At 44.3% G+C, this 13,189-nt stretch overlaps 1 protein-coding gene across 1 annotated transcript in view; it reads left to right on the top strand.

Annotated features, from left to right (window-relative positions):
• The window catches only part of LOC129852960 (atos homolog protein B), a 49,481-nt gene that overhangs the window by 30,709 nt on the left and 5,583 nt on the right, over window positions 1–13,189 (top strand). Inside the window, exons 4-8 of the mRNA XM_055918563.1 lie at window positions 834–874; window positions 996–1,098; window positions 3,120–3,278; window positions 3,364–3,432; window positions 12,149–12,363. Of these exons, the coding sequence (XP_055774538.1) occupies window positions 834–874; window positions 996–1,098; window positions 3,120–3,278; window positions 3,364–3,432; window positions 12,149–12,363 (587 nt within the window). The remainder of the gene's footprint in view (window positions 1–833; window positions 875–995; window positions 1,099–3,119; window positions 3,279–3,363; window positions 3,433–12,148; window positions 12,364–13,189) is intronic.

Below are 13,189 nucleotides of genomic sequence, written 5' to 3'. Positions count from 1 at the left end.
TTCTGTCTCTCTCTCTCTCTCTCTGGTTCTCTCTCTCTCTCTCTCTCTCTGGTTCTGTCTCTCTCTCTCTCTCTGGTTCTGTCTCTCTCTCTCTCTCTGGTTCTGTCTCTCTCTCTCTCTCTGGTTCTGTCTCTCTCTCTCTCTCTGGTTCTGTCCATCTCTCTCTCTCTGGTTCTGTCCGTCTCTCTCTCTGGTTCTGTCTCTCTCTCTCTCTCTGGTTCTCTCTCTCTCTCTCTCTCTGGTTCTGTCCGTCTCTCTCTCTCTGGTTCTGCCCGTCTCTCTCTCTCTGGTTCTGCCCGTCTCTCTCTCTCTGGTTCTGCCCGTCTCTCTCTCTCTGGTTCTGCCCGTCTCTCTCTCTCTGGTTCTGCCCGTCTCTCTCTCTCTGGTTCTGCCCGTCTCTCTCTCTCTGGTTCTGCCCGTCTCTCTCTCTCTCTGGTTCTGCCCGTCTCTCTCTCTCTCTGGTTCTGCCCGTCTCTCTCTCTCTCTGGTTCTGCCCGTCTCTCTCTCTCTCTGGTTCTGCCCGTCTCTCTCTCTCTCTGGTTCTGCCCGTCTCTCTCTCTCTCTCTGGTTCTGTCCGTCTCTCTCTCTCTCTCTCTCTGGTTCTGCCCGTCTCTCTCTCTCTGGTTCTGTCCGTCTCTCTCTCTCTGGTTCTTCCCGTCTCTCTCTCTCTGGTTCTGCCCGTCTCTCTCTCTCTGGTTCTGCCCGTCTCTCTCTCTCTGGTTCTGTCCGTCTCTCTCTCTCTGGTTCTGTCCGTCTCTCTCTCTTTGGTTCTGTCCGTCTCTCTCTCTTTGGTTCTGCCCGTCTCTCTCTCTCTGGTTCTTGTCCTCCTTCAGAGTGTATCAGAAGTCAGCAGAACCAGCAGGAGGCTGAAAAGGTATGTTGACTTTCTACCTTCATTTAAAAACATATTTGATGATGTGACTGTAACCATGGCTAAACCATCCATTGTTGTTTTCTCTGTGTGTGTTTACGTGTGTGTGTGTGTGTGTGTGCAGTCGACAGCTGCGTAGTGGGCGGCGTACAGACACCTTGTGTCGTTCTGCTCGGTCAGGCTGGCCCTCTTCCTCAATCAGCCGGTCACTTTTGGGCAACTTTGAGGTATAACACACTTGCTTGTTTTACTATGCTTGTGGACACCTGAAATATATTTCCAGCAAACATAGACTACATATTACAGTACATTCTTACCTGAAGAGACGATTGACAATTACCATACCATCCATGTGAAAATGTTTCGTAAAGTATAAAGGTATTTTGTCAGAACTTGAGTTTCTACCAAATATTTAGAGATATTTTCAAAATTCCTCATGGCCATAGAAGTAGCAGTGCTTTGTAATTGATCTTCTTCACTCTTTCCTGTCGTGGTTTCTTATCCATACTTTGAATACGCTCCTACATAAACTCAGCAGAAAAAGAAACGTCCCTTTTTCAGCACCCTGTCTTTCAAAGATAATTCATAAAAATCCAAATAACTTCACAGATCTTCATTGTAAAGGGTTTAAACACTGTTTCCTATGCTTGTTCAATGAACCATAAACAATTAATGAACATGCACCTGTGGAACGGTCGTTAAGACACTAACAGCTTACAGACGGTAGGGAATTAAGGTCAGTTATGAAAACTTAGGACACTAAAGAGGCCTTTCTACTGACTCTGAAAAACACCAAAAGAAAGATGCCCAGGGTCCCTGCTCATCTGCGTGAACGTGCCTTAGGCAGGCTGCAAGGAGGCATGAGGACTGCAGATGTGGCCAGAGCAATAAATTGCAATGTCTGTACCGTGATACGCCTAAGACAGCGCTACAGGAAGACAGGACGGACAGCTGATCGTCCTCGCAGTGGCAGACCACGTGTAACACCTGCACAGGATCGGTACATCCGAACATCACAGGTACAGGATAGCAACAACAACTGCCCAAGTTACACCGGGAACGCACAATCCCTCCATCAGTGCTCAGACTGTCTGTAATAGGCTGAGAGACGCTGGACTGAGGGCTTGTAGGCCTGTTGTAAGGCAGGTCCTCACTAGACATCACTGGCAATAATGTCGCCTATGGGCACCAACCCACCATCGCTGGACCAGACAGGACTGGCAAAAAGTGCTCGTCACTGACGAGTCGTGGTCTTGTCTCACCAGGGGTGATGGTCGGATTCGCGTTTATCGTCGAAGGAATGAGCGTTACACCGAGGCCTGTACTCTGGAGCGACATCGATTTGGAGGTGGAGGGTCCGTCATGGTCTGGGGCGGTGTGTCACAGCATCATGGGACTGAGCTTGTTGTCATTGCAGGCAATCTCAACGCTGTGCGTTACTGGGAAGACATCCTCCTCCCTCATGTGGTACCCTTCCTGCAGGCTCATCCCGACATGACCCTCCAGCATGACAAAGCCACCAGCCATACTGCTCGTTCTGTGTGTAATTTCCTGCAAGACAGGAATGTCAGTGTTCTGCCATGGCCAGCGAAGAGCCCGGATCTCAATCCCATTGAGCACTTCTGGGAACTGTTGGATCGGAGGTTGAGGGCTAGGGCCATTCCCCTCCAGAAATGTCAGGGAATTTGCAGGTGCCTTGGAGGAAGAGTGGGGTAACATCTCACAGCAAGAACTGGCAAATCTGGTGCAGTCCATGAGGAGGAGATGCACTGCAGTACTTAATGCAGCTGGTGGCCACACCAGATACTGACTGTTACTTTTGATTTTCACCTCCCCTTTGTTCAGGGACACATTATTCAATTTCTGTTAATAAGATGTCTGTGGAACTTGTTCAGTTTATGTCTCAGTTGTTGAATCTTATGTTCATACAAATATTTACACATGTTAAGTTTGCTGAAAATAAACTCAGATGACAGTGAGAGGACGTTTTATTTTTTTGCTGAGTTTAGAAATAAAATAAACGTGTAAAATCCTTCATGGCAAATCTCTCCCGTGGCAAACCTCTCCCATGGGATTCCCAATCACAGCTGGTTGTGATACAGCCTGGAATCGAACCATGGTCTGTAGTGACGGCTCTAGCACTGAGATGCAGTGCCTTAGACCCCTGCACCACTTGAGGCTCGTTCTGTTTTGGAAGTATCTGTGTGTGGATCCTCCTCACTTTTCCCTCTCGTGGTTTCTTCCCCAGGAGTCGATCCTGAAGGGTCGTTTCTCTCCGTCGGGTCGTATCGAGGGCTTCACAGCAGAGATCGGTGCCAGCGGATCCTACTGCCCTCAACACGCCACTCTGCCTGTACACGTCACTTACTACGACATCTCAGAGCACAGCGCACCCTCACCCTTCTTGGTTAGTGTGTGTGGTGTGTGTGTGTGTGGGTGTGTGGTGTGTGGTGTGTGGGATGATGTAAAATCATTTCATGTCTCTGTTGTAGGGAGTGATCTCCTTGGAGCCTCTTGGAAAGAAAGGATACAGTGTACCCAAAGCAGGGACCATCCAAGTGGTGAGTCTCATGGTCCTCTTTATCCCTCTCTCTCCCTCCAGATCTTATTCAACCCCAATAAAACTGTTCTCTCTCCCTCCAGACCTTATTCAACCCCTGTAAAACTGTTCTCTCTCCTCCAGACCTTATTCAACCCCTGTAAAACTGCTCTCTCTCCTCCAGACCTTATTCAACCCCAATAAAACTGTTCTCTCTCCTCCAGAACTTATTCAACCCCTGTAAAACTGCTCTCTCTCCTCCAGACCTTATTCAACCCCAATAAAACTGTTCTCTCTCCTCCAGACCTTATTCAACCCCAATAAAACTGTTCTCTCTCCTCCAGACCTTATTCAACCCCAATAAAACTGTTCTCTCTCCTCCAGACCTTATTCAACCCCAATAAAACTGTTCTCTCTCCTCCAGACCTTATTCAACCCCAATAAAACTGTTCTCTCTCCTCCAGATCTTATTCAACCCCAATAAAACTGTTCTCTCTCCCTCCAGATCTTATTCAACCCCAAAAAAACTGTTCTCTCTCCCTCCAGACCTTATTTAACCCCAATAAAACTGCTCTCTCTCCTCCAGACCTTATTCAACCCCAATAAAACTGTTCTCTCTCCCTCCAGACCTTATTCAACCCCAATAAAACTGTTCTCTCTCCCTCAGATCTTATTCAACCCCAATAAAACTGTTCTCTCTCCCTCCAGACCTTATTCAACCCCAATAAAACTGTTCTCTCTCCCTCCAGACCCTATTCAACCCCAATAAAACTGTTCTCTCTCCCTCCAGACCTTATTCAACCCCAATAAAACTGTTCTCTCTCATTCCAGACCTTATTCAACCCCAATAAAACTGTTCTCTCTCCCTCCAGACCTTATTCAACCCCAATAAAACTGTTCTCTCTCCCTCAGATCTTATTCAACCCCAATAAAACTGTTCTCTCTCCCTCAGATCTTATTCAACCCCAATAAAACTGTTCTCTCTCCCTCCAGATCTTATTCAACCCCAATAAAACTGTTCTCTCTCCCTCAGATCTTATTCAACCCCTGTAAAACTGTTCTCTCTCCTTCCAGACCTTATTCAACCCCAATAAAACTGTTCTCTCTCCCTCCAGACCTTATTCAACCCCAATAAAACTGTTCTCTCTCCCTCAGATCTTATTCAACCCCAATAAAACTGTTCTCTCTCCTCCAGACCTTATTCAACCCCAATAAAACTGTTCTCTCTCCTCCAGACCTTATTCAACCCCTGTAAAACTGTTCTCTCTCCTCCAGACCTTATTCAACCCCTGTAAAACTGTTCTCTCTCCTCCAGACCTTATTCAACCCCAGTAAAACTGTTCTCTCTCCTCCAGACCTTATTCAACCCCAATAAAACTGTTCTCTCTCCTCCAGACCTTATTCAACCCCAATAAAACTGTTCTCTCTCCTCCAGACCTTATTCAACCCCAATAAAACTGTTCTCTTTCCCTCCAGACCTTATTCAACCCCAATAAAACTGTTCTCTTTCCCTCCAGACCTTATTCAACCCCAATAAAACTGTTCTCTCTCCCTCCAGATCTTATTCAACCCCAATAAAACTGTTCTCTCTCCCTCCAGATCTTATTCAACCCCAATAAAACTGTTCTCTCTCCCTCCAGATCTTATTCAACCCCAATAAAACTGTTCTCTCTCCCTCCAGATCTTATTCAACCCCAATAAAACTGTTCTCTCTCCCTCCAGATCTTATTCAACCCCAATAAAACTGTTCTCTCTCCCTCCAGATCTTATTCAACCCCAATAAAACTGTTCTCTCTCCCTCCAGACCTTATTTAACCCCAATAAAACTGCTCTCTCTCCTCCAGACCTTATTCAACCCCAATAAAACTGTTCTCTCTCCCTCCAGACCTTATTCAACCCCAATAAAACTGTTCTCTCTCCTCCAGACCTTATTCAACCCCAATAAAACTGTTCTCTCTCCCTCCAGATCGTATTCAACCCCAATAAAGCTGTTGTCTCTCCCTCAGATCTTATTCAACCCCAATAAAACTGTTCTCTCTCCTCCAGACCTTATTCAACCCCAATAAAACGGTTCTCTCTCTCCTCCAGACCTTATTCAACCCCAATAAAACTGTTCTCTCTCCTCCAGACCTTATTCAACCCCTGTAAAACTGTTCTCTCTCCTCCAGACCTTATTCAACCCCTGTAAAACTGCTCTCTCTCCTCCAGACCTTATTCAACCCCAATAAAACTGTTCTCTCTCCTCCAGACCTTATTCAACCCCAATAAAACTGTTCTCTCTCCTCCAGACCTTATTCAACCCCAATAAAACTGTTCTCTCTCCTCCAGACCTTATTCAACCCCAATAAAACTGTTCTCTCTCCTCCAGATCTTAATCAACCCCAATAAAACTGTTCTCTCTCCCTCCAGACCTTATTCAACCCCAATAAAACTGTTCTCTCTCCCTCCAGACCTTATTCACCCCCAATAAAACTGTTCTCTCTCCCTCCAGACCTTATTCAACCCCAATAAAACTGTTCTCTCTCCTTCCAGACCTTATTCAACCCCTGTAAAACTGTTCTCTCTCCCTCCAGATCTTATTCAACCCCAATAAAACTGTTCTCTCTCCCTCCAGACCTTATTCACCCCCAATAAAACTGTTCTCTCTCCCTCCAGACCTTATTCAACCCCAATAAAACTGTTCTCTCTCCTTCCAGACCTTATTCAACCCCTGTAAAACTGTTCTCTCTCCCTCCAGATCTTTTTCAACCCCTGTAAAACTGTTCTCTCTCCCTCCAGATCTTTTTCAACCCCTGTAAAACTGTTCTCTCTCCCTCCAGATCTTATTCAACCCCAATAAAACTGTTCTCTCTCCCTCCAGACCTTATTTAATCCCTGTAAAACTGTTCTCTCTCCCTCCAGATCTTATTCAACCCCTGTAAAACTGTTCTCTCTCCCTCCAGACCTTATTTAACCCCAATAAAACTGCTCTCTCCTCCAGACCTTATTCAACCCCAATAAAACTGTTCTCTCTCCCTCCAGACCTTATTCAACCCCAATAAAACTGTTCTCTCTCCCTCAGATCTTATTCAACCCCAATAAAACTGTTCTCTCTCCCTCAGATCTTATTCAACCCCAATAAAACTGTTCTCTCTCCCTCAGATCTTATTCAACCCCTGTAAAACTGTTCTCTCTCCCTCAGATCTTATTCAACCCCTGTAAAACTGTTCTCTCTCCTCCAGACCTTATTCAACCCCTGTAAAACTATTCTCTCTCCTCCAGACCTTATTCAACCCCTGTAAAACTGTTCTCTCTCCCTCCAGATCTTATTCAACCCCTGTAAAACTGTTCTCTCTCCCTCAGATCTTATTCAACCCCAATAAAACTGTTCTCTCTCCTCCAGACCTTATTCAACCCCAATAAAACTGTTCTCTCTCCTCCAGACCTTATTCAACCCCAATAAAACTGTTCTCTCTCCTCCAGACCTTATTCAACCCCAATAAAACTGTTCTCTCTCCTCCAGACCTTATTCAACCCCTGTAAAACTGTTCTCTCTCCCTCCAGATCTTATTCAACCCCTGTAAAACTGTTCTCTCTCCCTCCAGACCTTATTTAACCCCAATAAAACTGTTCTCTCTCCCTCCAGATCTTATTCAACCCCTGTAAAACTGTTCTCTCTCCCTCCAGACCTTATTTAACCCCAATAAAACAGTTTTCTCTCCTCCAGACCTTATTCAACCCCAATAAAACTGTTCTCTCTCCCTCAGATCTTATTCAACCCCAATAAAACTGTTCTCTCTCCCTCCAGATCGTATTCAACCCCAATAAAGCTGTTCTCTCTCCCTCAGATCTTATTCAACCCCAATAAAACTGTTCTCTCTCCTCCAGACCTTATTCAACCCCAATAAACTGTTCTCTCTCTCCTCCAGACCTTATTCAACCCCAATAAAACTGTTCTCTCTCTCCTCCAGACCTTATTCAACCCCAATAAAATTGTTCTCTCTCCTCCAGACCTTATTCAACCCCTGTAAAACTGCTCTCTCTCCTCCAGACCTTATTCAACCCCAGTAAAACTGTTCTCTCTCCTCCAGACCTTATTCAACCCCAATAAAACTGTTCTCTCTCCTCCAGACCTTATTCAACCCCAATAAAACTGTTCTCTCTCCCTCCAGATCTTATTCAACCCCAATAAAACTGTTCTCTCTCCCTCCAGACCTTATTCAACCCCAATAAAACTGTTCTCTCTCCCTCCAGACCTTATTCACCCCCAATAAAACTGTTCTCTCTCCCTCCAGACCTTATTCAACCCCAATAAAACTGTTCTCTCTCCTTCCAGACCTTATTCAACCCCTGTAAAACTGTTCTCTCTCCCTCCAGATCTTTTTCAACCCCTGTAAAACTGTTCTCTCTCCCTCCAGATCTTATTCAACCCCTGTAAAACTGTTCTCTCTCCCTCCAGACCTTATTTAACCCCTGTAAAACTGTTCTCTCTCCCTCCAGATCTTATTCAACCCCTGTAAAACTGTTCTCTCTCCCTCCAGACCTTATTTAACCCCAATAAAACTGCTCTCTCCTCCAGACCTTATTCAACCCCAATAAAACTGTTCTCTCTCCCTCCAGACCTTATTCAACCCCAATAAAACTGTTCTCTCTCCCTCAGATCTTATTCAACCCCAATAAAACTGTTCTCTCTCCCTCAGATCTTATTCAACCCCTGTAAAACTGTTCTCTCTCCCTCAGATCTTATTCAACCCCTGTAAAACTGTTCTCTCTCCTCCAGACCTTATTCAACCCCTGTAAAACTGTTCTCTCTCCTCCAGACCTTATTTAACCCCAATAAAACTGCTCTCTCCTCCAGACCTTATTCAACCCCAATAAAACTGTTCTCTCTCCCTCCAGACCTTATTCAACCCCAATAAAACTGTTCTCTCTCCCTCCAGCCCTTATTCAACCCCAATAAAACTGTTCTCTCTCCCTCCAGACCTTATTCAACCCCTGTAAAACTGTTCTCTCTCCTCCAGACCTTATTCAACCCCAATAAAACTGTTCTCTCTCCCTCCAGATCTTATTCAACCCCAATAAAGCTGTTCTCTCTCCCTCAGATCTTATTCAACCCCAATAAAACTGTTCTCTCTCCTCCAGACCTTATTCAACCCCAATAAAACTGTTCTCTCTCCTCCAGACCTTATTCAACCCCTGTAAAACTGTTCTCTCTCCCTCCAGATCTTATTCAACCCCAATAAAGCTGTTCTCTCTCCCTCAGATCTTATTCAACCCCAATAAAACTGTTCTCTCTCCTCCAGACCTTATTCAACCCCAATAAAACTGTTCTCTCTCCTCCAGACCTTATTCAACCCCTGTAAAACTGTTCTCTCTCCCTCAGGTCTTATTCAACCCCAATAAAACTGTTCTCTCTCCCTCAGATCTTATTCAACCCAAATAAAACTGTTCTCTCTCCCTCCAGATCTTATTCAACCCCTGTAAAACTGTTCTCTCTCCCTCCAGACCTTATTCAACCCCAATAAAACTGTTCTCTCTCCCTCCAGACCTTATTCAACCCCAATAAAACTGTTCTCTCTCCCTCAGACCTTATTCAACCCCAATAAAACTGTTCTCTCTCCCTCAGATCTTATTCAACCCTAATAAAACTGTTCTCTCTCCTCCAGACCTTATTCAACCCTTGTAAAACTGTTCTCTCTCCTTCCAGATCTTATTCAACCCCTGTAAAACTGTTCTCTCTCTCCTCCAGACCTTATTCAACCCCTGTAAAACTGTTCTCTCTCCCTCAGATCTTATTCAACCCCTGTAAAACTGTTCTCTCTCTCCTCCAGACCTTATTCAACCCCTGTAAAACTGTTCTCTCTCCCTCAGATCTTATTCAACCCCTGTAAAACTGTTCTCTCTCTCCTCCAGACCTTATTCAACCCCTGTAAAACTGTTCTCTCTCCCTCCAGACCTTATTCAACCCCAATAAAACTGTTCTCTCTCCCTCCAGACCTTATTCAACCCCAATAAAACTGTTCTCTCTCCCTCAGACCTTATTCAACCCCAATAAAACTGTTCTCTCTCCCTCAGATCTTATTCAACCCCAATAAAACTGTTCTCTCTCCTCCAGACCTTATTCAACCCCTGTAAAACTGTTCTCTCTCCTTCCAGATCTTATTCAACCCCTGTAAAACTGTTCTCTCTCCTTCCAGATCTTATTCAACCCCTGTAAAACTGTTCTCTCTCTCCTCCAGACCTTATTCAACCCCTGTAAAACTGTTCTCTCTCCCTCAGATCTTATTCAACCCCTGTAAAACTGTTCTCTCTCTCCTCCAGACCTTATTCAACCCCTGTAAAACTGTTCTCTCTCTCCTCCAGACCTTATTCAACCCCTGTAAAACTGTTCTCTCTCTCCTCCAGACCTTATTCAACCCCTGTAAAACTGTTCTCTCTCCCTCAGATCTTATTCAACCCCTGTAAAACTGTTCTCTCTCCCTCAGATCTTATTCAACCCCAATAAAACTGTTTTCTCTCCTCCAGACCTTATTCAACCCCAATAAAACTGTTCTCTCTCCTCCAGACCTTATTCAACCCCAATAAAACTGTTCTCTCTCCTCCAGACCTTATTCAACCCCAATAAAACTGTTCTCTCTCCTCCAGACCTTATTCAACCCCTGTAAAACTGTTCTCTCTCCCTCCAGATCTTATTCAACCCCTGTAAAACTGTTCTCTCTCCCTCCAGACCTTATTTAACCCCAATAAAACTGTTCTCTCTCCCTCCAGATCTTATTCAACCCCTGTAAAACTGTTCTCTCTCCCTCCAGACCTTATTTAACCCCAATAAAACAGTTTTCTCTCCTCCAGACCTTATTCAACCCCAATAAAACTGTTCTCTCTCCCTCCAGATCGTATTCAACCCAAATAAAGCTGTTCTCTCTCCCTCAGATCTTATTCAACCCCAATAAAACTGTTCTCTCTCCTCCAGACCTTATTCAACCCCAATAAAACTGTTCTCTCTCTCCTCCAGACCTTATTCAACCCCAATAAAACTGTTCTCTCTCCTCCAGACCTTATTCAACCCCTGTAAAACTGTTCTCTCTCCTCCAGACCTTATTCAACCCCTGTAAAACTGCTCTCTCTCCTCCAGACCTTATTCAACCCCAGTAAAACTGTTCTCTCTCCTCCAGACCTTATTCAACCCCAATAAAACTGTTCTCTCTCCTCCAGACCTTATTCAACCCCAATAAAACTGTTCTCTCTCCTCCAGACCTTATTCAACCCCAATAAAACTGTTCTCTCTCCCTCCAGATCTTATTCAACCCCAATAAAACTGTTCTCTCTCCCTCCAGATCTTATTCAACCCCAATAAAACTGTTCTCTCTCCCTCCAGATCTTATTCAACCCCAATAAAACTGTTCTCTCTCCCTCCAGATCTTATTCAACCCCAATAAAACTGTTCTCTCTCCTCCAGATCTTATTCAACCCCAATAAAACTGTTCTCTCTCCCTCCAGACCTTATTCAACCCCAATAAAACTGTTCTCTCTCCCTCCAGACCTTATTCACCCCCAATAAAACTGTTCTCTCTCCCTCCAGACCTTATTCAACCCCAATAAAACTGTTCTCTCTCCCTCAGATCTTATTCAACCCAAATAAAACTGTTCTCTCTCCCTCCAGATCTTATTCAACCCCTGTAAAACTGTTCTCTCTCCCTCCAGACCTTATTCAACCCCAATAAAACTGTTCTCTCTCCCTCCAGACCTTATTCAACCCCAATAAAACTGTTCTCTCTCCCTCAGACCTTATTCAACCCCAATAAAACTGTTCTCTCTCCCTCAGATCTTATTCAACCCTAATAAAACTGTTCTCTCTCCTCCAGACCTTATTCAACCCTTGTAAAACTGTTCTCTCTCCTTCCAGATCTTATTCAACCCCTGTAAAACTGTTCTCTCTCTCCTCCAGACCTTATTCAACCCCTGTAAAACTGTTCTCTCTCCCTCAGATCTTATTCAACCCCTGTAAAACTGTTCTCTCTCTCCTCCAGACCTTATTCAACCCCTGTAAAACTGTTCTCTCTCCCTCAGATCTTATTCAACCCCTGTAAAACTGTTCTCTCTCTCCTCCAGACCTTATTCAACCCCTGTAAAACTGTTCTCTCTCCCTCCAGACCTTATTCAACCCCAATAAAACTGTTCTCTCTCCTCCAGACCTTATTCAACCCCTGTAAAACTGTTCTCTCTCCTTCCAGATCTTATTCAACCCCTGTAAAACTGTTCTCTCTCTCCTCCAGACCTTATTCAACCCCTGTAAAACTGTTCTCTCTCCCTCAGATCTTATTCAACCCCTGTAAAACTGTTCTCTCTCTCCTCCAGACCTTATTCAACCCCTGTAAAACTGTTCTCTCTCTCCTCCAGACCTTATTCAACCCCTGTAAAACTGTTCTCTCTCCCTCAGATCTTATTCAACCCCTGTAAAACTGTTCTCTCTCCCTCAGATCTTATTCAACCCCAATAAAACTGTTCTCTCTCCTCCAGACCTTATTCAACCCCAATAAAACTGTTCTCTCTCCTCCAGACCTTATTCAACCCCAATAAAACTGTTCTCTCTCCTTCCAGACCTTATTCAACCCCAATAAAACTGTTCTCTCTCCTCCAGATCTTATTCAACCCCTGTAAAACTGTTCTCTCTCCTCCAGACCTTATTCAACCCCAATAAAACTGTTCTCGCTCCCTCCAGATCTTATTCAACCCCTGTAAAACTGTTCTCTCTCCTCCAGACCTTATTCAACCCAAATAAAACTGTGGTGAAGATGTTCCTCGTGACCTATAACTTTGGGGACATGCCCGTCAATCACATGACCTTCCTGCGTCACCGCATCTTTCTGGTTCCCGTGGAGGAGGCCGGGCCAGATGGGGAGGGGGAGGGGCCTACAGAGCCCAGGGCAACGCCCACAGAGAGGAAGAAGATTCTCTGCTACTTGATACACCTCCGGTATGTCTATCTGGTGATTTGCTGTTTGTTTTTAAAGGGATAATCCACCCCCAGAAATAAAAAATCATGAAATTCCTGTCAATTTAGTGTGCGCCTATGTTCTATCAGTGGTTCTAGAACAATGTTCCAGCAGTGGTTCTGGAACAATGTTCTATCAGTGGTTCTAGAACAAATTTTCCCCATGGCTTAACTTCTAAGTGGTCAGTCTGTGAAATCAGAAAATTGTGTAGGAACGTGTCATAGCTACAGTGCCTTCAGAAAGTCTTCATATCCTTTGACTTGTTGCACATTTTGTTGTTTTACAGCCTGAATTCAAAATGGATTCAATATTTTTTTTCTTCTCGCCCATCTACACACTATCCAATAATGAAAACATGTTTTGGGAAATTTTTGCAAATGTATTGAAAATGTAATACAGAAATATCTAATTTACATAAGTATTCACACCCCTAAATCAATACATGTTAGAATGACCTTTTGGCATCGATTACAGCTGTGAGTATTTCAGGGTCTCTAAGAGCCTTCCACACCTGGATTGTACAATATTTGTCCATTTATTCTTTAGACAATTCTTCAAGCTCTGTCAAATTGGTTGTTGATCATGGCTAGACAGCCATTTTCAGGTCTTGCCATATTTTTAAGGAGAACTGTAAGTCGGCCACTCAGGAACATTCAATGTCTTCTTGGTAAGCAACTCCAGTGTAGATTTGACCTTGTGTTTTAGGTAATTCCTGCTGAAAGGTGAATTCATCTCCCAGACTGAACAAGGTTTTCCTTAAGTATTGTGGAGTAACTACAATGTTGTTGATCCATCCTCAGTTTTCTC

Source organism: Salvelinus fontinalis, chromosome 4 (genome assembly GCF_029448725.1).
Source record: "Salvelinus fontinalis isolate EN_2023a chromosome 4, ASM2944872v1, whole genome shotgun sequence".
In the NCBI taxonomy this organism is placed as follows: domain Eukaryota; kingdom Metazoa; phylum Chordata; class Actinopteri; order Salmoniformes; family Salmonidae; genus Salvelinus; species Salvelinus fontinalis.
Note: the sequence above shows the minus strand (reverse complement) of the source record. Positions and strands in the feature narration are given on the sequence as shown.